At 49.8% G+C, this 20,989-nt stretch overlaps 9 protein-coding genes across 9 annotated transcripts; 5 read left to right on the top strand and 4 right to left on the bottom strand.

Annotated features, from left to right (window-relative positions):
• Window positions 1-3,947: 3,947 nt before the first annotated feature.
• Window positions 3,948-5,630, top strand: DACRYDRAFT_118288 (uncharacterized protein; the record flags this gene model as incomplete). Its single annotated transcript, XM_040770556.1, has 3 exons — window positions 3,948-3,998; window positions 4,048-4,239; window positions 4,287-5,630. 3 exons carry the CDS (start codon window positions 3,948-3,950, stop codon window positions 5,628-5,630), a joined length of 1,587 nt encoding a protein of 528 aa, XP_040625887.1.
• Window positions 5,631-6,393: 763 nt separating this feature from the next.
• DACRYDRAFT_24093 (nucleoside hydrolase) lies at window positions 6,394-7,958 on the bottom strand (the record flags this gene model as incomplete). The annotated part of the gene is made up of 7 exons (XM_040773542.1): window positions 6,394-6,618; window positions 6,670-6,739; window positions 6,792-7,084; window positions 7,136-7,271; window positions 7,324-7,489; window positions 7,543-7,818; window positions 7,872-7,958. 7 exons carry the CDS (start codon window positions 7,956-7,958, stop codon window positions 6,438-6,440), a joined length of 1,209 nt encoding a protein of 402 aa, XP_040625886.1. The 3' UTR covers window positions 6,394-6,437.
• A 78-nt stretch (window positions 7,959-8,036) lies between these two features.
• Window positions 8,037-10,767, top strand: DACRYDRAFT_110317 (uncharacterized protein; the record flags this gene model as incomplete). The annotated part of the gene is made up of 14 exons (XM_040769038.1): window positions 8,037-8,216; window positions 8,267-8,348; window positions 8,399-8,445; window positions 8,496-8,789; window positions 8,838-8,896; window positions 8,949-9,018; window positions 9,061-9,102; window positions 9,151-9,279; window positions 9,333-9,537; window positions 9,586-9,667; window positions 9,717-9,777; window positions 9,823-9,874; window positions 9,938-10,498; window positions 10,550-10,767. The coding sequence occupies 14 exons, from the start codon at window positions 8,037-8,039 to the stop codon at window positions 10,765-10,767; spliced, it is 2,082 nt and encodes a 693-aa protein (XP_040625885.1).
• Window positions 10,768-11,197: 430 nt separating this feature from the next.
• Window positions 11,198-12,412, top strand: DACRYDRAFT_24092 (uncharacterized protein). Its single transcript, XM_040773541.1, has 5 exons — window positions 11,198-11,297; window positions 11,357-11,372; window positions 11,424-11,467; window positions 11,522-11,702; window positions 11,756-12,412. Exons 1-5 carry the CDS (start codon window positions 11,268-11,270, stop codon window positions 11,761-11,763), a joined length of 279 nt encoding a protein of 92 aa, XP_040625884.1. The 5' UTR covers window positions 11,198-11,267; the 3' UTR covers window positions 11,764-12,412.
• Window positions 12,413-12,807: 395 nt separating this feature from the next.
• Window positions 12,808-13,846, top strand: DACRYDRAFT_24091 (HSP20-like chaperone). Its single transcript, XM_040773540.1, has 4 exons — window positions 12,808-12,953; window positions 13,011-13,092; window positions 13,147-13,516; window positions 13,567-13,846. The coding sequence occupies exons 1-4, from the start codon at window positions 12,875-12,877 to the stop codon at window positions 13,720-13,722; spliced, it is 687 nt and encodes a 228-aa protein (XP_040625883.1). The 5' UTR covers window positions 12,808-12,874; the 3' UTR covers window positions 13,723-13,846.
• Window positions 13,847-13,867: 21 nt separating this feature from the next.
• DACRYDRAFT_24090 (aldo-keto reductase) lies at window positions 13,868-16,342 on the bottom strand. Its single transcript, XM_040773539.1, has 12 exons — window positions 16,305-16,342; window positions 16,157-16,249; window positions 16,087-16,104; window positions 16,019-16,032; window positions 15,881-15,971; window positions 15,576-15,827; window positions 15,341-15,526; window positions 15,177-15,291; window positions 15,105-15,118; window positions 14,330-15,056; window positions 14,117-14,280; window positions 13,868-14,065 (listed from the first exon to the last, which is right to left on the bottom strand). Exons 1-10 carry the CDS (start codon window positions 16,335-16,337, stop codon window positions 15,033-15,035), a joined length of 840 nt encoding a protein of 279 aa, XP_040625882.1. The 5' UTR covers window positions 16,338-16,342; the 3' UTR covers window positions 13,868-14,065; window positions 14,117-14,280; window positions 14,330-15,032.
• Window positions 16,343-16,504: 162 nt separating this feature from the next.
• DACRYDRAFT_110314 (uncharacterized protein) lies at window positions 16,505-17,103 on the bottom strand (the record flags this gene model as incomplete). The annotated part of the gene is made up of 3 exons (XM_040769037.1): window positions 16,505-16,633; window positions 16,690-16,775; window positions 16,827-17,103. The coding sequence occupies 3 exons, from the start codon at window positions 17,101-17,103 to the stop codon at window positions 16,505-16,507; spliced, it is 492 nt and encodes a 163-aa protein (XP_040625881.1).
• A 49-nt stretch (window positions 17,104-17,152) lies between these two features.
• DACRYDRAFT_56321 (ArfGap-domain-containing protein) lies at window positions 17,153-17,908 on the bottom strand (the record flags this gene model as incomplete). Its single annotated transcript, XM_040775368.1, has 6 exons — window positions 17,153-17,327; window positions 17,378-17,457; window positions 17,506-17,549; window positions 17,608-17,672; window positions 17,728-17,752; window positions 17,806-17,908. 6 exons carry the CDS (start codon window positions 17,906-17,908, stop codon window positions 17,153-17,155), a joined length of 492 nt encoding a protein of 163 aa, XP_040625880.1.
• A 337-nt stretch (window positions 17,909-18,245) lies between these two features.
• DACRYDRAFT_24086 (uncharacterized protein) lies at window positions 18,246-19,541 on the top strand. Its single transcript, XM_040773538.1, has 4 exons — window positions 18,246-18,428; window positions 18,479-18,981; window positions 19,035-19,100; window positions 19,157-19,541. The coding sequence occupies exons 1-4, from the start codon at window positions 18,293-18,295 to the stop codon at window positions 19,328-19,330; spliced, it is 879 nt and encodes a 292-aa protein (XP_040625879.1). The 5' UTR covers window positions 18,246-18,292; the 3' UTR covers window positions 19,331-19,541.
• The last annotated feature ends 1,448 nt before the right edge of the window (window positions 19,542-20,989 follow it).

Below are 20,989 nucleotides of genomic sequence, written 5' to 3'. Positions count from 1 at the left end.
CCACAGAGGTATAAATATAAGGCTACTCTGCCTGGGGACTGTCTCTTCAGACTTGGTCTCTTAGGATCATCCACAGGTACCTATACTGTAGATAGGTCTTAGTCATCAGGTCTACTCCACTTCCTTGTTGCCTGCTTAGACTCTTGGCACTCTTAGGTGAGCAGACTTAGTCAGCCTGTGTTGCCCTAACAATTGCCTACTCTGCAGGTGTATCCCATCTGCTTCATCCTCCAAGTCCAGGTCAGCAGTGAAGCCACTGAAGGCCAGTTGACCAGTGTTGTCATCAAAAGTGAGGTCAATGACTGACACAGAGCTTGACTGATGATGCACATGAACCTGCCACAGCTCTTTGGGATGAGTAGGCAGCATTTGGGGAAGCCTAAAGGCAGGAGTTGGGCTGTGGTTGTCAAAGCTTTGGTGGTTGATCATGCCTGCAGGTGCAGCTGGGCTTTGGTGGTTGATCATGCCTGCAACAGAGCCAGGGCTAAGACAGCCTCCAACCCCTCTATGTGGGAGTGCGGAGATGTTGGTTGATGCTCTCCAGGTACCCTGCCTGAGCAGTGATGACACCCACAGATGAACTGTGAGGGTGGTGGGTGATGGGCCCTGTGGAAGCAGCAGGCAGTTCTATGGTCAAGGAGGCATCTGAGATCGGAAAGTCATAGCTGATGGTGCCCACTGTTGGTCTTGCAATGGGCAGATTCATTGCATCTGCAACTGAAGGAGGAATGCAGTGGTTGATTGTGCCACAAGTGATCATAGCAGCCAGGATGGAAGTGCTGGTCTGAGCAAATCAGACAGGTGACTCAGATCCAGCATTGCCTATTGAGGCCATATTCCCAGTTCCACCAAATGAGTTTGGAGCATGGGGATGAGGTACAATGCAGATGGAGGGACTCAGGCAGGAATTGTTGAGATGTCCACAATTTGGTTGACAATGAGAAAGACCATGAAGTGCATAACAAATGAAGCAGAGGTGATGTCCAGGCCTGTGGTTTAGTTCAACAGGGAGGTATCTGGCTAATCCTCCAAAGCAGGGTACTGCATCAACAGACATGGATGAGATGCAGGCATCCTATGCTGTGACTGAATGTGCACCTATAAATCCCACATAGCCTCACCCATATGAGCCACCATTTGGGTCCCTCCATTTGTAGTAGATCCTTCTTAACTGCTGGATGATCTCATCTTCCAGCCAAATATGAACAACAGCATATTCACCAGGGATGCCATTATGCTGTTCAGAAGAATGGATGAAGTTGAACAGCAAAGGCTGGAAGGCTGATGTTCTGGTGTCCAGAATGGGAGTTGAACTTGGTCTGCTCTTGTGTTCTGCTCCTGCCTCTGGGAGAAAGAGACTATACTGCTGGAGGTGGACCATAAGGCCCTCCTGAAGCTGCAAGAACATATGTGTGGAATTGTTGATTTGATGGACAAGACCAAGTGGGCGCAGGCAGAGGAGTAGCTTGGAGAGCTTCTCTTGGTTGAGGCCACCATAAGGTCAGGTGCTGTTCAAATCGGAAAGGGGAAAGATGCCAGGAAGACCACTGAGCTGTCTTTTATTAGTCTAAGTGCTGGAAGTGGAGAACAATCACATACAGGACATGGCAGGATTACCAGGTAGAGCAACAACCAACTTGATTGTTCCTCATCAGCTCATGATTGAGTAGGTCAGGTGCTGTCAAAGACCCCATTGGTTCGTCCAGAGTGGACTGGCTGGCAGAGAAACCATGTGGGGCAGGCAATGCATGTGTGCCCTGACCACCACATGCTGCATGTCTGCACCAACTTCCACAAGATCTTCCATGTCCAGCACAGCTGCCATTGTTTTGTTCTTGTACATCAGATAGATGTCTGGCTGATGTGGCCAGTCTGTCCGCATTCACATTGGTGTGTTCATGTGTCATGAGCCATTCTTGAAATGGAACATGTTGAGGAAGAGAAACAGCTGGAATCATCACAAAGAGAAGTGCCAGAGCAAACAGTGGCTCAACAGCTGAGAGTTGTGTTGGCAAAGGAAGGGGCTGTATAGTGGATGGGGCCAACTTGTTCTGGTGTGCAGACAAGGGTATTGTTGAAATGGGTTGTGGGAAAGACATTGATAGGTATGCTGTGCCATGTTTTGGTGGACTTGGTGGTTGATCATGCCTGCAGAGGAGCAGATGAAGGAAAATAATGGTGGAATTGGTGGTTGATTGTGGCTGCAGAGCAGCAAGTGAAGGAAAGTGTCAGTGGATTTGGTGGTTGATCATGCCTGCAGGGCTTTGTCCTTCATGCCTTCCAAAAAAAAAATAGAGGGTTCAGGGCAAGCCCCCCTCCCCCATGTAAACAGAACTCAAAGACACAGTTGTGCTTCTGATGACTGAGCTTTGCAACGAGATTCCATATATCTGGGATGCTCTCACAGTCATTGTCATGCTGCCACAGATGAGATCAACAGGCAGCATGGAGCAGATGACAGGGCTTGCCATGAGGACCTCTGAGGAAGCCCCCACAGCAGTGGGTTGAGGTCAGGTGCAGTGAGAGAAAAATTGTAAGTAAAGCATCATTAGAGAATAGCAGGAGGGATAAGAGAGTGCCTAAAGAGAGACCTGGAAATGCACTGATGGTGAAATGGAAGGAGTCAAGGATGAATGCAGAGTGTTGGCAGAGTGAAGAGGACAGGACCCTATCAGGAAGCAGTGCAGCCTTCTGCCGGTGGGGTAAGGGAATGAAGTGGGAATGTGCCATAAGCACCCGATGAGGAGGATTCTGGAAGGATTCTACAATGATACAAGAGTGTGCTGGTACAATATGAATGATATAAGAAGGGAGAAAAGGGAAAGAATGATAGGGGAATGCGCAGAGTGCTGCTAGAGTGAAACGAGTGGAGGGGGGTCAACAAAGCGGGTGAATCTTCCGTGAGGACCATTTTGTCCCATACATCACCTCATATTTGTACACGAGGCGAACCCCACGGCGCGTGACAATATTCATCATCCCTTTGTCATTAGCTAATGAACACTATGCCTACTCTCCGTCTCATCGTTTGACGACAGGAAGAACTGGCACTCTCGTCAACCCTGGGAAATAGATGGAAACTCTTTCTTCTGGTTGTTACATGAGAAAGATACTGCTTGAAATTAGCATTGAGGGACTGTGCAACGCTACGGATAAGTGCCAGTGCAGGTGTGGTGGCTGTGGATAAACTTCGTGTTGAACGACCACCGCTATTATCGACCATTGACACAGCGAGTCCGGACATATACTTGCCGTTCATGTCGCTTCCGCCTGTCTCCAAACGCTCACGGTCCCCGTCACCATCCCTCCCTCCCCCTGACGGAAGGATGTGTGAACCGTCAGCACTGTTGGCAACAGAGTACGCAGACGATGCGGAGGACGATTGCACGATATGCCTTCAGGCGGTTCAGGACCGCACCGTTCTTCCAGCTTGTGCACATGATGCTTTCTGTTTTGATTGTATCCTGATGTGGACGGGGCACTCTCGAAAGGTGAACTATTAACTAATTCTCTTTCCTTGTCCCTGACCAAAGATCTCCCGCAGTGTCCTCTATGCACGCGAATGATTGGAGAATACTTGATTCATAACATTCGGTCACCGTACGATTATCAGAAGCACTATCTTACGGCGCTTTCCACCGCCTCGTCGCCTCAGTCCCTCTCAGCCCAGCATCGCAGGCAGCTGCCGTCTCGCCGTGCGCGAGAGTGGGGGCGACGTCAGAGTAGAGAATGCGAAGTAGGAGATGAACTCGAGCGTGCTGTCGAGCGTAGGAGACGAATTTACAGAAATAATCTTTTTGCAAAGGCGTGTCTCGGTCTATTTTGCTGATTCATTTCGGTCTGACATAACACGCGATCAGCACGTTGCGTCTAACCCGTATACCCGATATAAGCCAGCGCCTACCCCTGCACAGTTTGCAGCATCACCAGATTTACGAAGTCGAACAATGGCGTTTGTCAGACGGGAATTGCTGGTTTGGCCGGCGTTGGACGTGGAGGTTTGTGCCGTCCCCTTCCCTGATTCAGATCTCAAGCTTCTTGGAACAGTTCTTGACAACGTTCATTCTAAGCCTTATGTCGTCCATCGACATACGTGCAGAAGCTGGAGTACAATTGTTGGCAGAATTTCTGGATATTCATGAAGGAGGTCACAACAATGCTGAGCATTTCGCGCACGAAGTTTACTCTTATCTTCGTTCCCCATACCGATCTCTCACGATATATGACAATATCGTGCAGGTAAGTGGTACAATAAAGTGAAACACTGTGGTACTTATGACTGTTAGTACGACATGCCATGTAACAATGAAAGCATCCCGTCTAATGTTCAGCTTCCAGCGCCACCATCGGCACATTCTTGCCTTGATATTCGATCTGGGCAATTTGCTGCGCGCCACGGCAGAGCCATTGGAATGTCTCCAGGCACCTCTTGCGTGCAGAATAACAGAGGAAGATATCAATCTCGGTCTTCGGACCATCCATCACCCTCATCAGTCCGCGATGAGCGGGATAATCATCGGCATTGCGAAACTAGTGTTTCCAGTCCCTCCAGTCTGCCTACACAGAAGAAACGCCCACGGAGTGCCTCAGAAGAATCTCGCGGACGGAGAGCACTTCGCTATCGGAACGATCTAGTGCGACGTCGCCTAAATGTTGATGGCGAGTTGCGCGAGCCTGCTTCGGACTTCACGGCAGCTACCAGTACTCAACCTCGACATACCTCCTCATCCCTTTGTGGTCCAATACAGTCCACTTCCACGGAACATTTGTCGTCACCATTCTCGGAAAGACGGAAAGCGCCTGTGGACAATGTGGATGACCACCACAAGGCCCCTACGACATCTCATGTGCAACTGAATTTCGAGAGCGATAACTTCAGGTCACCCATACAGGAACGGAAGGAAGTGCAGCGAGGACCCGTCAAGCTCATTCGCCATCGCGAGCCGGCACTACTTTCGATTCGCTCCAACATCTCGGCCAGTGGATCACTTGACATGCACAAGAATGGTCAGATACCTTCGGTTGAGGCAGAAGGGGATAGCTTCCGGACTGAGCCTTCTACTTCGGCCGCGCGAGGAAAGGAATCTGGCACAGCTCTCGTTGATACTGGTCGCAAAGCCACTATGCAGCGTCACGGACAACCTGACATAGGTCTTAGAATCAAGAATGCTTCCAAGACCGTCGGAGTTCCTCCACGCAAATTGAAGGGCGTGGACCTGGGCGATCAAGTGGCAAACGTGGAGCAGTCAGAAACCGCGGCATCTGATTCGAAAGCGAACGCCATCCATCAGCCCAGTGCCGTGCTAATGGCGCAGGTAAGGGCACGGCTTAGGCTAGAACTAGCTATGGCCAGTGCTAGGGAAACGGGCCGAGAACCGTCGTCTACAAAGGCTCGTTGCAGTGAACATCAGAACTATGCTGCATTATCAGTGACAGAGCCTGGCGCACCCGAAAGGCGTTCACCGGAAGTTTTAAAAGAACTGCTCTTGTCAAAGCTGGCGAAAGAAAAGGCACTGCTGGAACTGGCCCCCGCGCCTGTAATTGACCAGCGAGAGCTGGCTCCGGGCGCAGACGAGTGCTCACGTACACACATCGCTGTAGAAAAGAGACTTGTTTCTTCGGTCAAATAAATCAGTTCCCATTCATGAAATCGAGAGAGGATCTGGTTGCTCATGCTATAGAGAGTTTGTTTGGTGATCCTCTGCCAATGTTGTTCGTGCGCACGTCGGCATTTGTGCCTGATATTCTGAGGTTGACGGTGCTTTCCCAACCTCATCTACTACAGCGCTTAGCGGTTAATAAGCAAATGAGTATATCATATCCTTGTTGTATATGAACGCATTCAAGGCCCCATCCGTGTCTGAAAGCGACGTCCACCGACTGAACCAATGCACGAGGAATTCCAGTCGGCAGCATACTGTGGGTTTCCCGAACTTTCTGCGGAAGAATGACCATCAGCCTTCGATGTCTCTATGGTGGTTGTTTCTCGTTGCCAAACCACCCCACGGTACCATCTTCACGTTTCCTCGGCTCAGAGTGGGAACGACAAGGACGTCATTTTCAGCGGCTCCCCATTTACATCGACATCCTTGACCCTCGACAGCTCATCACGTAGAGATCCTCCAAACTTTTGAAGCACTGGCACTTCTGGTGTGGCCTCTGTGTCTAGTAGAGAAAGAGCAGGATACTTGTTACGTTGCGTGCGTATGTCCCTTAGCCAAGCACTAGTAGCTGAAGTTCGTTAGTGACAGGCAGTTTAGGAAGGGGATGAGGATAACGTATCACCAGAGGTTAATGATGACCGCAAAGTTCAACATGAGTTGTAGGTGCACAATGACATAAGACTTCGTTCAACATTGCGCGAAGTGCAAAAAAGGGGCTCCAATAGTTGACAACGTCATGATATTCACAATGCAATTCTTAACGCGAAAAGCGGGCTAAGGAGCACGTGAATTGAGTATCACCCTGTCAAGTAGAGCGTCTGTGAGCTCTTTGACTCCAGGGGTCTCTACAATGACCATAATACCGTCCTCGCCCTCTTGTGCTAAGTTCCGAAGAGCGACAGCTTCTTCAACTCCACTCTCAGCTCGGTTACTATGAAACACCTCTCGAGTCCCTCTGAACCACTATTCAGCAACTGAGCGATCTCGTGCTATGATCCAGGCTCACCTGCGATCTACAACACACATTCCTTTTGTGAGCTCGCCTATACGCTCCAAACGAAACATTCTTCGGTGGGCTAGATAGTCGCAAATAGGTTTAGTATCTCCATTCCATTTATAACACTGCACCTTTCCACCCTGGCACCAGCGCAGTTCCCTGAATATCTGCATGCTGGATAACGAACCAGGCCGCCAAAGGATCATGCATCTGGAATGCATCATCTTCCCCTAACATGCGCATCACGTTTCGCGGACGGGTTAATATAGCGGTTATGAAACTCTGCAGAGGTGTGTGGCTGGGGGAACAGTCATGATGGGCAGGAATCAAGATTGGAAAGTCCACAGAATGGGGAACAGTAATGTCCAAGGGCAGAAGGAACAAGGGCAACTGTGGAAACTGAATGACCTCTTGCGCTGCATACCTTTGATAAAAGTTCAGTCTCGTGACATGATATGGGAAAGGTCCAGCTCACGGATCAGCGTAAAAGTTGAATTCGGCCACTGGAGATGTATTTCCCGGGACATCCAAAGCTCCGCCCATTGCAACAATTCTGCGTGCTTTCATGACTATCTCTGGCTGTTCTCGCAATGCGAGAGCAATGTTCGTCACTATGGCAGTGTCAGCACACGTTGCTCACGCCGAGCCCATCGGATTTCTCACGTGGTCCTGCCGCCAGGATTGTCACGGTCCCAGGCGGTTCGCGTTCCAAGATATCCAGAATAACTTTGTATGCCTCTGTCGTGGCGACAGTCAATGAGGAATGAGTTGTGACGGCGCCGAAGTGAGGATGAGTATTGCTTATATCGGATAAACCATCAGGACCATGCTGAGATATACCGAATGAGCTAGAGTTCAATATTCCACCGACGGAGCACAGACAAAGTATTCCGCGATGTGAAGCTCACCAGCTATTGGACCAGCTCTGCCTTTGGCAAGGACGGTTGGACGAGCGTAGTTCGGAAACCGGGTCGCATCATGGGGATGTTCCAAAATATGTTGCTGAACGAGTCCGTAGACCTTTAGAACGTTGCTGAAGGTGTTTTGCAGAGTGGAATTCCCAAAGGTCACAGTGATTGCTTCCAAACGTATCTCAGGAGATGCGAGAAGTAGAAGAAGCGCTATCACATCATCAACACCTGGCTTTTCCAAATCAGCCTTGAGGGGTAGATGATTTTTTAAAAAAGGATAAAACCCATTCTGCGCCTTACATCGGTGTCAAAAATTATCTTGTGTGCAACCATGTCGACGTGTGTGACAGAGTTTGTTGGGCCAGGAGCGTCCACATCTCTCCGCATGATGTATGCACTGCCACAAGGCCAACATTGACTTCGACCAATTAATTGATTACTCTCTCACGTCCCAGTTACCACAGGATGCCACTACTTCCAACGCAATCTGTCGCCTGCTACAGCGTCATAAGCACTCTCACTTCCCATCGAGAGAATAGACGCAATCTTTCCGCTCAGTTTACTGAGCTTCCTGACAAGAACGAATATCCCGAGTATTATCGTGTCATCCCCGAACCGCGCAGCTTGAGTGGAATCAAGGCCAGTGTTTATTCTTGCATCAGCGTCCTAGCAAGCCATTGCTTAGGACTTTATAGGATTCATTGGACAAAGGGCGATATAACTCCACCGATGAGGTATGGAGTGACCTAAAACTCGTCTTTCTGAATGCTATGCACTGTGGGTACCGCATGTGGTCTTCATGACAGGAGCTTACAGGTCTTCCGTAGACAACGAAGAAGGGAGTTCGATCTGGCGGAATGCGAAGACGTTAGAGGTGCGTGTTCGACGCATTATTACTGCTCATCAGGCTGATTTGTTACGCAGACACTCCTTACCAAAGCCTGGGTCAACACATCAGGGCTTCCTGACCCCCCGCCGTCCCCTCCCCCAGGAGTGTCGTATCCCATGCAGCCTGTACGAACCCCTATGACTGCGGCAAAGAGCCGGAAGAGACGCACGCCACCCCCTGACGATGAGGCCCTCGCAGCGTCTGAGGAGAAGCAAGCAGAGAAGCAGGTTGTCCTTGCTCAAAGTGATGAAATGGTTCGTCGTGTGGAAGAGTCTATGGAGAAATGGCCAGGTTACGGTGACGTAGGCTGGATGGGTCAACCACTCGGTGTGCGTTGCCAGCATCATCTGAAGTTGGAAGTGGCTGACTATCATCAGGATCCTTTTGTGATGTACAGGGATATTTTACAACAAATCAGGGATCACCAAGACGAGAAGTTTGTGCCCTGCCGTTTTGCGGGTTCCTTGACTCTCGCTAATGTTTTTAAGGAGGGAACGGATCTCGAAAGTGCTTGACATGCTTCCAGATGATTCTGACATACCTTATCTGTCCTATAATGTGAGAAACAGCCAAGCTGATTGTGTCTGACGCTCATCTCAGCCCACATTCATGCAGGGTTTGCTTTCGTTGAAAACAATTGAGGTGCGCATGGTGTTGACACCTGGAAACCTAGTCTTACTAAGTGTGAAGGCTCAAGTGGAGAGACACCAGTATAACAGCTCTGCAGAATTCGATCAAGACTTAACTCGTCTTTTCGAAAAGGGACGACGCTTTTATGAGCCAGGCAGCGAGGATTATGGCAAAGTAATCCTCTTGCAGGTACGCATTCGTCAACGTTCGCCTTTCCTCGTCTTCCTATTGAAAGGACCAAGCGCATGTATCATCAATTAACGGCTCCCGACGCATCTAGCAGCACTGGTAACAACTTTGCATCTGTGGCTGCCGGTCCCGGAAATGCAAAGCCCCTTCGCAGTGCTGAAAGCACAAATGAAGATGGCGTTACTAGTTTTCGTATCTCCAGTAAGGAAAGACAGTTCACAGATTCCGCATCATTCAAAGGACAGATTTATCGCGTTGGTAAGTCACAAAGACCCTGTGGACCTGGGTTTCTGACGAGATTGTTAGGCGATTATGTCCATCTCATGAATCCCGATGATCCTGCCAAACCAATCATTGCCCAAGTCTTCAAGACATTTCTTCCTGATGGGTGCGGCGACAATGTGACTGATATGTCATGCACTGAGTGCCTTCCGCAGAGCGTCCCTGGAACAAAACCAGCCGTCCTTAACAGTTTGCTGGTACTACCGTCCTGAGCAGGTACAGTGTCTCCCCGATGGATGAGAAGTCTCTAAGAATCACCAGACCATTCATCCAGCACATCGACAGTTCTACATGAATGAGGTTTTTAAAACCAGTGAGCGCCCTCCTCACCTTCACAATCTTCGCCATGCTGACCGCCTTCTGCCTTGCACCTCAGGTCACTTCGCTGATCATGCGATTGGGGATGTGATCGAAAAAATTGGATGCCAGTTCACAACGAAGTATACAAGAGGCCGTCCAAAGGCTCCCTACTGGTACCCAGGTTGGCCTCTGTATATCTGCGATTCGCGCTACAACGACAAAGAGAAAGCGTTCGTGAAGATCAAAAATTGGAATAGTTGCATTCCAGATGAGCTGAGAAAGATGGACTTTATGCCTGTTCAGCCGTTCGAGCGTACAATTGTCCTGCGAAGAGTTCCGAGTCCTTTCCTTATTGGTGGCAAAGGCCCGGGAAAGATAGGCGAACCGGAAGCCGCTCAATTGAGGGAGGATGACTCTGAAAAAGAAAGAGATCGGGACACGAAGCGAAAACGGTTAGACACTCAACCTTATGACACTCAATCTCGAGCGGCAGCTGCAACGGCCAATATCTTTCAATGGGGACCAACCGCCGCAGAGCGCAAATCTGCCGAAGATCGCACAGTTATCACTGCGGCTGGCGGTGCAGGCCAGCTGCAGGCGAGCGGTGTAGTGATCGAGACATTGCCACCAGAGACGGGTAGATGCATATGCCATTGATTTGATTTCGTATTCTCACCTGTTCCCACAGTGATGCACTTCGCGCGTGACCTAGAAACCGGTTCTATGCTATGGTTCGCCGGGCCGCCAATGCTCATGGCGCGAGCAAGACCGTTGAGGCACAGTCTCGCGTACTTGGCATACAAAGCAACAGGAGTAAAACCGCGACGGGATGATGGTCAGGATCGGGCTGCTGCAATGGAGATGGAAGAAGCGGAGGGCGGGGAGCGAAGCATGGTAACGGTGTGACCTGTATTTCCAAATTGTAACTGCCGACAATCAAGGACGACCCTGCACGTGATTTGACAGATCAATGTGGGGTTTTGCTTTGTAATCAATCCCATCCGTGGGCCACGTATATGTCATGTGCTTGGTCAGCGACGCATGGTAATCACGAATGCGGGGACCGCGCTACGCTCCTTTGCCTCTTCTTATAAATGAATGCACAGCTGCTTTCTTCCTGTCCTGCGCTGTTACGCTTTTGCTTGCCTCAATAGTAGGAACATAATCGAAGTGGTTAATCCTCACCATCCTGCGCCGTGTGGTCGATATTTCGTAGGCTGGTCCGTGACGGCCCAGGGTGCGCGGAGCGGTTGTCTATGACGTATTGCCTCGTTCAGCCCCGTTCCCGTGGATCTCCCTAATTTAGCCAGTTGCATCAGCCGCTCCCGCTGACCGTTCACTTCCCTTCTTCCCTCTAATCTGTCATCAGTAGCAACGATCACTTTCAACCAACACACCATTCAGCAATGTCCTCCTTGCCTCCCAGAGAACAAGGTGTGAGTCTGTTCAAATCAATCATCGGCATCTCGTGTACATGACTCATTCAATGGTCCAGCCTAAGACTGCAGGCCGTGAGTAGATAGCTGCAGTGTCCGAACGTATCGGCTTATGCCATTCCACAGGCGTCTTCAACCGTTTCGCTCACCGCGATCCCGGTCTGTACCCAGTGAGTTTACATCGGTAATTGCCCGTATGAAACGTCTATCCAACCAAAATGCAGCTCGCTGGCATCATGTTCTTGGTCTTCGCTGGTGCAGGCTTCTTCCTGGCTACGAAGTCCCAGTCCCCCGACGTTGCCAAAAAGTTTGCAGTCGTTCAACACCCCTCTGAATGGCAGAACACCAGCAGGGTTGAAGCCTGGAAAACTCGTGTGAAGAGTGCTGGTCATGATAAGGCTGCATGTACGTGGTCATCCCTATTCCACGAGACATCCCCAGTTGAAGCTGCGCAACAGCCTCTTGAAATGCGTAACGTTTCCAACCGGAAAGGAAATGCCCATTCATTCTACGGGCAAGGGTCATCAGCCATTGTGCATGTATTAAAACTGCCTCGAATCAATATGCCACATGTTACTACAGACTCGGATGCCTGATGGTTCATGTCCCTACAGGAGCATCATCACCTCTCCCCCATCCAAAGTCTACAATCAAGTCCAGGCCATAACCTCGCAAGTCGTACCGTCGAAGAAGTTGCTGAGCCATCAGTTTGACGCCCGGTTGCCATTGTACCGACGATGATGGAGGGGAACCCATAACGGAAACCAATGACGGTGGCTCGGTGGCTTCTGCAATTTTACCTTCGCCTATTTCATCCATCGTTTGCGAATGCCAGGCTTGGATCGGCTGAACAACTCTCAGAATCCAGGGAAATAACAGGTTGTCCTTGTACAGAACCTCCATTGAGCGCAAAGCCTTCGATTCTCGCTGTGCACCGAGAATGGTTGGGAAGGGATCAAATATATGTCCGTCATTGATATCGCACCAGCAGCGCTGACATTGTGTTTGCTCCAGTGTCGTCAGGTTGTTTGAAGTCAGAAAAGACGGCATCGGCAAGCTGACAGGGGCCCAATAGCATGATGAAGTGAAGAGTGCGGTCAGCAGGACAATGCAGTAAAGACTACTATATGAATTAGGATTTTGTGTATTTCGAAACTGAATCACTGACCATGGTCGCGAATGGAGGACCAGAGAGAATAGAAAGAGCACCAAAAAGAAAGGCGATGCGCGGGGATAGGGAAGAAGGAACAAGATGAGAAACCATCTAGACTCAGCGACGAAACAATCATCAACGTGCTAGGCAAAGAAATGAAGGGGCACAAGCATACCTTGTGCACCACATCCTTCAGCGTGAATTTGTTTTCTGCAGAAGTAATAACGATGGGCTTTCGACGCCAAGTACTGACGATAGCGGAAATATCCAAGGAAACCTATTGGGCGGAGGCTAATCAACTAATCGCGCCCGTCCAAAACTGGGAACATGCTAGAACAGCACCGTCGAAAACCACCATAAATTCAACCTCTCACAACTCAAAAATCCTTCCTCAGTTCCTACCTGACATCCGACCACAGCAAAAATGTCCACCCATCCTCAAGTCACCTGGGCCCAGCGAAGCTCCGCCACCGTGCCAGAGAAGAATATTCTCTATGTGACTGGTGCGTTGCGCAGGACAGTTTGCGTGTAGACGACGCTCAGCCGACACTATCTTCTAGTTGATCTGCCCGACATCGTACCGGACACCCTTCAACTTGATTTCAAAGAAGACTCGATATCCTTCAAGGCAACGGCCGGAAAGTGAGTCTAACTTCGATATTTTAGTAGAGTGATTTAGGACCTCACCCGTTGTAGTGCCGCTAGGGGACTGCCTGAGAAAGGCTATGCATTTACTCTTGATCTCTATGCGTCTATCGTACCGGAGGAAACTAAGAAGGTTCTCTCTTCGCGCCACTTAGCCTTGCAGCTACGCAAGAAGGAAGTGCAGGCTGAGTATTGGCCTCGCCTGACCAAGATCAAGACGCCTTGGCTGAAGACAGACTTCACCAAGTGGGTTGACGAAGAAGAGCAGGATGGCGTGACAGAGCCCGATGATCTGGGAGGAATGGGAGATATGGGTATGGGCGATATGAGCGGTATGCCAGGGATGGGAGGTATGGGCGGCATGCCAGGGATGGGAGGCATGGGCGGTATGCCGGGAGGATCCGACTTCAATTTTGAGGAGGTTTGATAGTCAACCTATGTTTGTGACATGATCATGACCCTTACTTCTAGATGATGGCGAAAATCAATGCCGGCTCACCAGGTGCAGCACCGGGTGGCGCAGACGAGGATGATGAGGACGACGACGACGACGATGTACCTCCTCCCCTGGAGGCCGCAGAACCATCGTCCTCAAAGGATCAAGAGGGAGAGGCAGGGAGTCACTGATGTGTGGTAGAGGCACTTTGTGCCTAGGACTCAAAAATGTCTTATGTAATCCGACCATGTCGTCCGTCCCTAGTCGTTCCAGTACTCTGCAGGAGCATCTCTTCGTGCATCTGTTCAATATGCCCGGTTTTCCATATCTTGCGAAATCCGTCCATTCTCGACCTATACTAAAGCTCCCAAAGTGCTTGAGACCTCATACGCGTTCAAACAGCTCACAAGACGATTCGCAGCAAATTTCAGACCATAATCCTCTATCATATGCGGTCACACGGGAAACTCTGAAACGAAGGACGGCCGAGATGCAAGTAAAATATGCTGACAAGTTGCAGAAAAAAATGGAACAGTACGTAATTCACTTTTGTCCATGCTCACCAAACTCAGTGTACTTCAACAGAGAAGACGTAACAGACATCGTAGCACTCAAGGCGAAAATACAAGAGGACAAATCTGGCGCCCGTCAGCCAGCCATCCCATTACTTCCATCGAGTTTGCCGTCTTGGGCCCGCAAGAGTTCTTTGCCAACTATTGCCTCAGCAACGGCAAACAGATCCCCGTTAAAGGCAAGCTTGGTCTTCTCCAACCCGTTATACTTATCTCATTCAAATCCAGCCGCTTAGTGAAATTCTCCATCTGAAAAAGATACTAGAACGACCTCATTCCTCCGAGATCATTCACGAGCTCTGGACTGCGTATCATTCTGCAAACCATAATCACGCATTCTTGTCAGCAACGATACCTGCTTCAACCTATCTACGAATGTCCGAGGTTGCGCAGAAGTATCCGATGTTCGTTCTGCCAATACCGAAACGTGCCCAAGGCAATGAACCAAGCACAGCCTGGCAGTTTTATCTTCTTCAATGGGCATTCCATCATCGACCGCAAGAGCCCGACACATCCAACGAGCCTTTTGTGCCGCCTCACCTCGACGTCAGCCGTAATCTCCGGTGCTCAACAGTCCTCTTCACCCCTCTTGAGGAGTACAAGCTCCATCAGTCTTTTGCCAAGCCATATCTAGTCGTCTCTCATTACACTGAACTATCTCACTCTCACAAGCTCGTTCTTTTACGAGGGGAAATTACACCTTCCGAAAACAATCCATGGACACTCCTCCTAACGAAGGAAGATACCCATGCTCTAGCAATGGGCCTGCAGCGTTTCTATCTGCAATCTTGGACCAATGATGATGAAGACAGCCTCATTCGACGAAAGCTCCTCCACGATTTCCACCAAGATCCATCGAACTTTCACTGGGAGAACCTCCTCAAAACGGCTGGGAAGCCATAAATGAATAGCAAGGGATTCTCGTTTATTCACTCCGCATCCGTTGGATCCCACTGCGCGACTCCGATCAATACGCTGGATCCATAATATAGAGCACTCACATCGGTAACAAGATCTGGCATGATATGACTTGGATGAGCAGCGAATATCAGTTTTACGTAACGTACACTCACATTCGTCGAGATTGTCGAGAGCGTCCATATCATTCTCAGTCAATTCGAAGTCAAAAATTTGACTGTTCTCCACGATGCGATTCGGAGACACGCTTTTCGGAAGAGGGATGTACCCCTTCAGGCAGACTAAGTATCAATGTCGATCACTTGTGCTTTTCCTTTACCTTCTGGAGAGAGTATCGCAGCAGAACTTGAGAGGGCTTTCTGTCATGGGCTTTGGCAATCTTCTGGATCACTGGGTCCTTAAATCTCAGCCCTCGCACAAGGGGTGCCCATGCTTCAAGAAGTATCCCGTTCGGCTGACAGTATTCCACCACTTGTCGACGCGTCATGAACGGATGCAGGTCGATCTATACAGTACAAATGAATCTACTAGACGCGTGCAGACTATACACTGACCTGGTTGAGGACAGGTATGAACCCTGCTCCTGAAAACTCCTTCAGGTGTCTTTGGCTAAAATTTGATACGCCAATCGAACGAATAAGTCCTTCTTCTTTCGCCTCAACGGCCGCCAGCCAGCTTTCCTTTCTCATCTCAAACCCACCCATAGGTGAGTGTAACAAGTATATGTCGATGTATCCCAGTTTGCACGCTTTGAGGCTCTTTCTGATGGAAGCCCGCGCATGTTGAAGTCCGCGATTGCTCATCAACTGCACTGAGATTAATCCACGGTAATATTTACGCCTGCGAAAGTTGAGGATACCTTAGTCGTATAGCAGATTTCTTCTCGAGGGGTCTCTGTCCTTTGTAGAAAATCCTGAATGGCGTGGCCGCATTCGGCCTCGTTGTAATACCTGTAGAATTAGCATATGATACCTCCAGATGTGTCACTGCACTTTACCATTCTGCCGAATCCTAATGTTATGATACTTTCAAATTAAGACCTAAGATGTGCGTGAATCGGCCTACGATTAGTCTATAACCAGCCTTTCGACCGGTAGGTCAATTGGTCAACTGCCCATACTGAGGAATCGCATACCTCAAGTGCGTATGTAACCGCTCGATAGGCATCTCTACCATCCATTTCGTACGTGCCAAAGCCAAGGATGGGAATGTCGTATCCATCGTTCAGCTTGTGTTTCCATCAGACATGTTAGCGATTTTACGGTCAATGTTACAGAACTTACCTTAACTCGCGACTGCAAGGTCAGCGCCTCCATTGTAGTCATGGTTGGGACTGAGGAGACGTGGCGAGTTCAAGCACCTGTAACACAATCAGGATGATCACAGCTCCACTTTCGGAAGTATACACAGCACGGATGAAGTTTCTACATAACAGACATGCGAGTCCGGCTACTAGAGTTACAAATAACTGATAAAAGGCAGTCTATTTAAAATCGCCCCACAGATCGGAAAAGGCATCGTTCTTAGTGCCGGAAGGCGTGGAAGAAGTCGTCCCGAAAGAAGCGAAAGGGTCACTTTGACCCGACCAAATATCAGCTCCAAACGTAGCCGTCTAACATGTCGAAGGAATAAGCAAAGCGATACGGAGTTAAACGAAAATGAACGCACATGGTTAGATGTAGGGGTTGAGACACTCCTGTGTAGCGGGAACGGTTGTGGAATCGTGGACGTTGTCTGCGCACCCCACATTGCAGCTCCAGGGGGATGAGCAAGGGACACAGAGGATAAACTGTGGGTGGGCGCACTCGCTGCGGGAGTGGTAGAAGTGCCGAACAAGGATAATATGTCGGACTTCGAGTCCTTTCGCGCAGTAGAAACTATTGCCGGGCCGGATGGCGAATGAAAATCCAGTGAGAAAAGTTCTTCCACAGGCTTGATGGGCACAGCGGGTGGAGAACTTTGCTGGACCATCCCCTGGGTTACGTCTTGAACTGACAGATTGTCTTTGGGTATTGATGTTATCGTAGATGACAGCAAGATATGGCTCGGCGGTCTGGGGACAGACGGTACGGCAAAAGACATCGAAAGAGAAGTTGGTTCAGGGGTTGGAGCTATTGTAGCTGGGCTTGCATCATTTTCCACCAGCTGCCCGACACACATGCCAATCAGACACTGTCAAACTTGAAGGTTCTAAGCTTATACTTGCCATACGTTTCCCTTCGAGGACGGATGGATCATCCGGTGGCGGCCCGTCCATCGCCCATCGCCGACTCTCGTATTTAGAACGGATGAAGGAATCCATTTTACTAATCAGAACATCAGGCCAGCATACGGCAGTCAATCGAAAGGCCCTTACTGTTCGGGCGGAATATGTCCAGGCTTGAGATGGGCTTCCCAATACAAATTCGCTCGTGTGTTACCCCACTTTTGGATAGACTAGAATCGATTGAGTGCATGGTCGGTGCATATGGATACTGGACAAACTTTCATCTGTTCGGATGTCCATACGTCAAGATCGACAGATTTCACTGATATGATTCATCGGTTCGCAAAGGATACTGTACTACTAGGGAGCACGGAGCGTACCTTTGCTAATGTGAGTGCCCATGCTACGATGAATGCCTGAACAACGAATGCAGACAAAAACACCTCTGAATGTACATGATGGTTGGATTGATATATCCGGTCGGTAACGGTGGAACATACATATTCCAGGAAGCCCATCTGGGATCTATCGGGCGGCATCCATGAGAGTTTGGCGTGGAGTGGACGTAACGAACTCACCATTGCGTTTGCAATCTGCACAGACTTTGTTCTCCGGCCTCTTCACAAGCTCTCTCAACACCTTAGCATGGCGCTCGGTAGTGGCTTTGTCTTGACGGGACATGACAGCAACTCAACACAAAAAGGTATGGGAAATGGGCACGACTGAGAGGGCCCGGCATGAGGAGCTTTACTTTCAAGCAGGTATCGGAGGCAAAACACCCTACCTTTTTCCACATATAGTAATTTCTTACAACTTCCAAGTTATATATGCTTTCAATAATACCCAAGCACTTATATAATTAAGAGCCAGGATACATAGTAAAAATATAATATCCCACCCTGCGATGAGTTCTCGCCTTAACCACCCCTTCCCTGCCATGCACCCCTGACCAGTTCTTTCTTTTTTGGGAATGATGTACACAACTTGCCTCCGATGCGCATCTTGTCACTCATACACATCACTGCCACGACCTCGTTTTGACCGATATTGTCATTTGCGAATTCTATGACCTCCCAACCAGGAAATCAAGACGCCAGAGCAGCAGCAGAATCAAGGAGGCAGAAGATTCTGGCAAGTCGCGGGAATCGTCTGGCCAAGCTGACGAACACGGGACGGGGAGGTGAAGGAAGCGTTTTCGACCGTAGGTTACTTCTTTCTCACCATCTCTCCCTCCTCGTTGACCTTCTTTAGATGGCCCTCTGGTTTCCGCCAGTTCCTCGGACCTGAGACCTACCTTTCTTGGCGACAATGAGCCATCGCTCCTTGCACCAGTCACATACGAGACAGCAGATGTAGCTGCTGCTTCGCCTTCGCCATCAAAATATACTGTTCGCTCAAAGCCGCTGTCAATGGATAGCTTTGGTAATCCTTCGGCTAATTTTTCAAATGGCCCCAACCCCAATGTGTCCCAAGATTCGTTTATGGCAACAATGCAATCCATGGCCTCTCGTCACGGATCAAGCCGATCTTCGCAGCAACCTGAGCCGGTCTTCCCCCAACCCCAGTCCCAGGTCTCGCGCTGGTTACCTTTTGTTCATGTATCATCTGTCCTTTGTGTGGTAGTCTATGCCATCGTCGTTCTGGAGCCAAGTGCGTGGAGGGAGTCTTCCGGACTGTGGCGATCACCCTCCGCCTTGATATTCTGGAATCGATGGAAGGCCCTCCTTGCATCGAAGGACAATGTGCCCACGGTTGTTAGTGCCGAGCAATAAAGATATGTTCTTGCCCCTCGCTGATGTCACGACAGCCTCTGTTCTACGTTTTTCTCGCTCTTCAGCTTGGCCTTCATGGTATGCGTTTACTGCTGGAACGAGTGAGTTGAACACCATCATGATTCAAGTGTTGATGCTCACGATATAATGGAACTAGAACCTACCACCGACTCCGGGACTGATCAACAGTATCCTCCCTTACTTACCCTCCCGCTTTCAGCTCTATATTGCAACCTCCATCAAGTACACCGTGATTGCAGAACAGTTCCTGGACGACGTGGGTCTTCTAGTATTCATCCTTGGGGCCGTTGTGTGGATGGCCAATCCATGAACGGCTGGCGGAGGTGTTGCAATCCTTTTCACACACGTGTCAGCATGTTGTTCCTCGTTCCGAGCCCCCCTTTTTTTTTTCCCCAGTCTCATGATTATGGATACTATAATTGTGGGGAGGAAAACGGTGAGAAGCCTGCACATAGTACCCTTTCTGACTTGTATTCGCCGGTGATATGTCCACCATTGAGCTGTGGTGCCTGATTCGAGACAAACTCATCCCCAATAAACTAGCACCGAGCCAGACAGTATAAGGAAGAGGTGACCGATTCATACCGGCGCTAGAGGAATATGGAACTTCCTCTATCCGTACACGCCGCAAAATCACGCATATCGTTACAGACTCCGACCAATCCACTTGCCTCGTTCACTCCGGACCCGCGCAGGGCTCGAAGAGGACCTAGCAAATGGAAAGAAAACTAGAATGCAGACTAGAATGCAGAAAGTTCGTTAGAGACTCGTACTGGTCTACCCTGCCTCACCCATCTTCCCCCATCCATGACATGTACCATCCACGCTGGTCAGAATCTGCCTTCCTCCGCACAACTCCCTCTCGCACTGCACCTACCCCTCTTTCTCGGGACTGGAGGGTACTGGATGTCCGGTATCCGGATACTGCGAACCTCGAGATGCACGCCCTGACTTATTGGGATTTGGGGACAGAGTGAAAGAACATCTGTACCACGGCTCCCCCCCTTGTCCGCACTTTTGCAGCCCTCCCATTGGGTCAAACGGAGAATTGACGGCTCCGACCAACGCACAGCCACGTCATGCCAAAAAATATTTTTTCTCCCATTGTGATTTATGTCAAATATGTCATTACTATGTTGATGTAAGAGTATATTTCATTCCCAACTTGTTCGAGGTGAAATGATTTCCAAATTATTAGTATTTTCAATGTTAGGGTTGGACTTCGTCGTTTTCGCGAGCGGCGGACCCTAATTGCGGACAAGGGGTGGGGCAGTTGTGAAGAACTGACTGTTCTCGTCGGCCCTGGAGCGAGGGGAGACTTCGCGTAGTGTGTGAACGAGGTAATATTACATGCCTCTTCCCCCCCTCGTATGCTACCCCTAGTAGAAGCAGAAGGACGCTCAGATCGCCCGGCACTCCCACGCCCTTGGGCTCAGACCGCGACGGTCATAGCTCAGCTTGGGCAGTCTGGCAGCGGTAAAGCGGCGTTCATTGACGTGAGGGAGGTCGTTGGCGGTGAGGTAGTGTAAGAGTATCGGATTGTATTGTGTGATTATGAAGAAGGTAGATTTACTCCGAGCTCAAACGCGCGTACTCATAAGTTGCCCATGTTTGTCGGCGGAGGACCTGCGATCCAGCAGATTCACCTGTGCCGGTGCGAGCAGATCCGACTCTGTCCGACAGAGTGTGCCAAGGCTTGAGCAACCTCAATGGATGGTCTGTTAACCTCGATGTTCGGGTGAAATCGTAGTGGACGTGCCCCGACTATCGGAAGACCAATCCCAATGGATGGCGGTGCTCAGCTCCAACAGCCCAATGGATGGTCGAGGGAGAAGTCCGTCCTTCGATGCCAAGAGTACATCACGTGACTGCGGTTGACTCTATTCTTGTCCCTGGAACGGGGTTAGCGTGGTTACGTTGTCGCGGGGTAAGGGTCGCGCTGTCCCAGGGCAAGGGTTCATCGAGGAAT

Source organism: Dacryopinax primogenitus (assembly GCF_000292625.1).
Source record: "Dacryopinax primogenitus strain DJM-731 SS1 chromosome Unknown DACRYscaffold_17, whole genome shotgun sequence".
Taxonomy (NCBI): domain Eukaryota; kingdom Fungi; phylum Basidiomycota; class Dacrymycetes; order Dacrymycetales; family Dacrymycetaceae; genus Dacryopinax; species Dacryopinax primogenitus.
The sequence above is the reverse complement of the archived record's forward strand: the minus strand, read 5'-3'. Positions and strand labels throughout refer to the sequence as shown.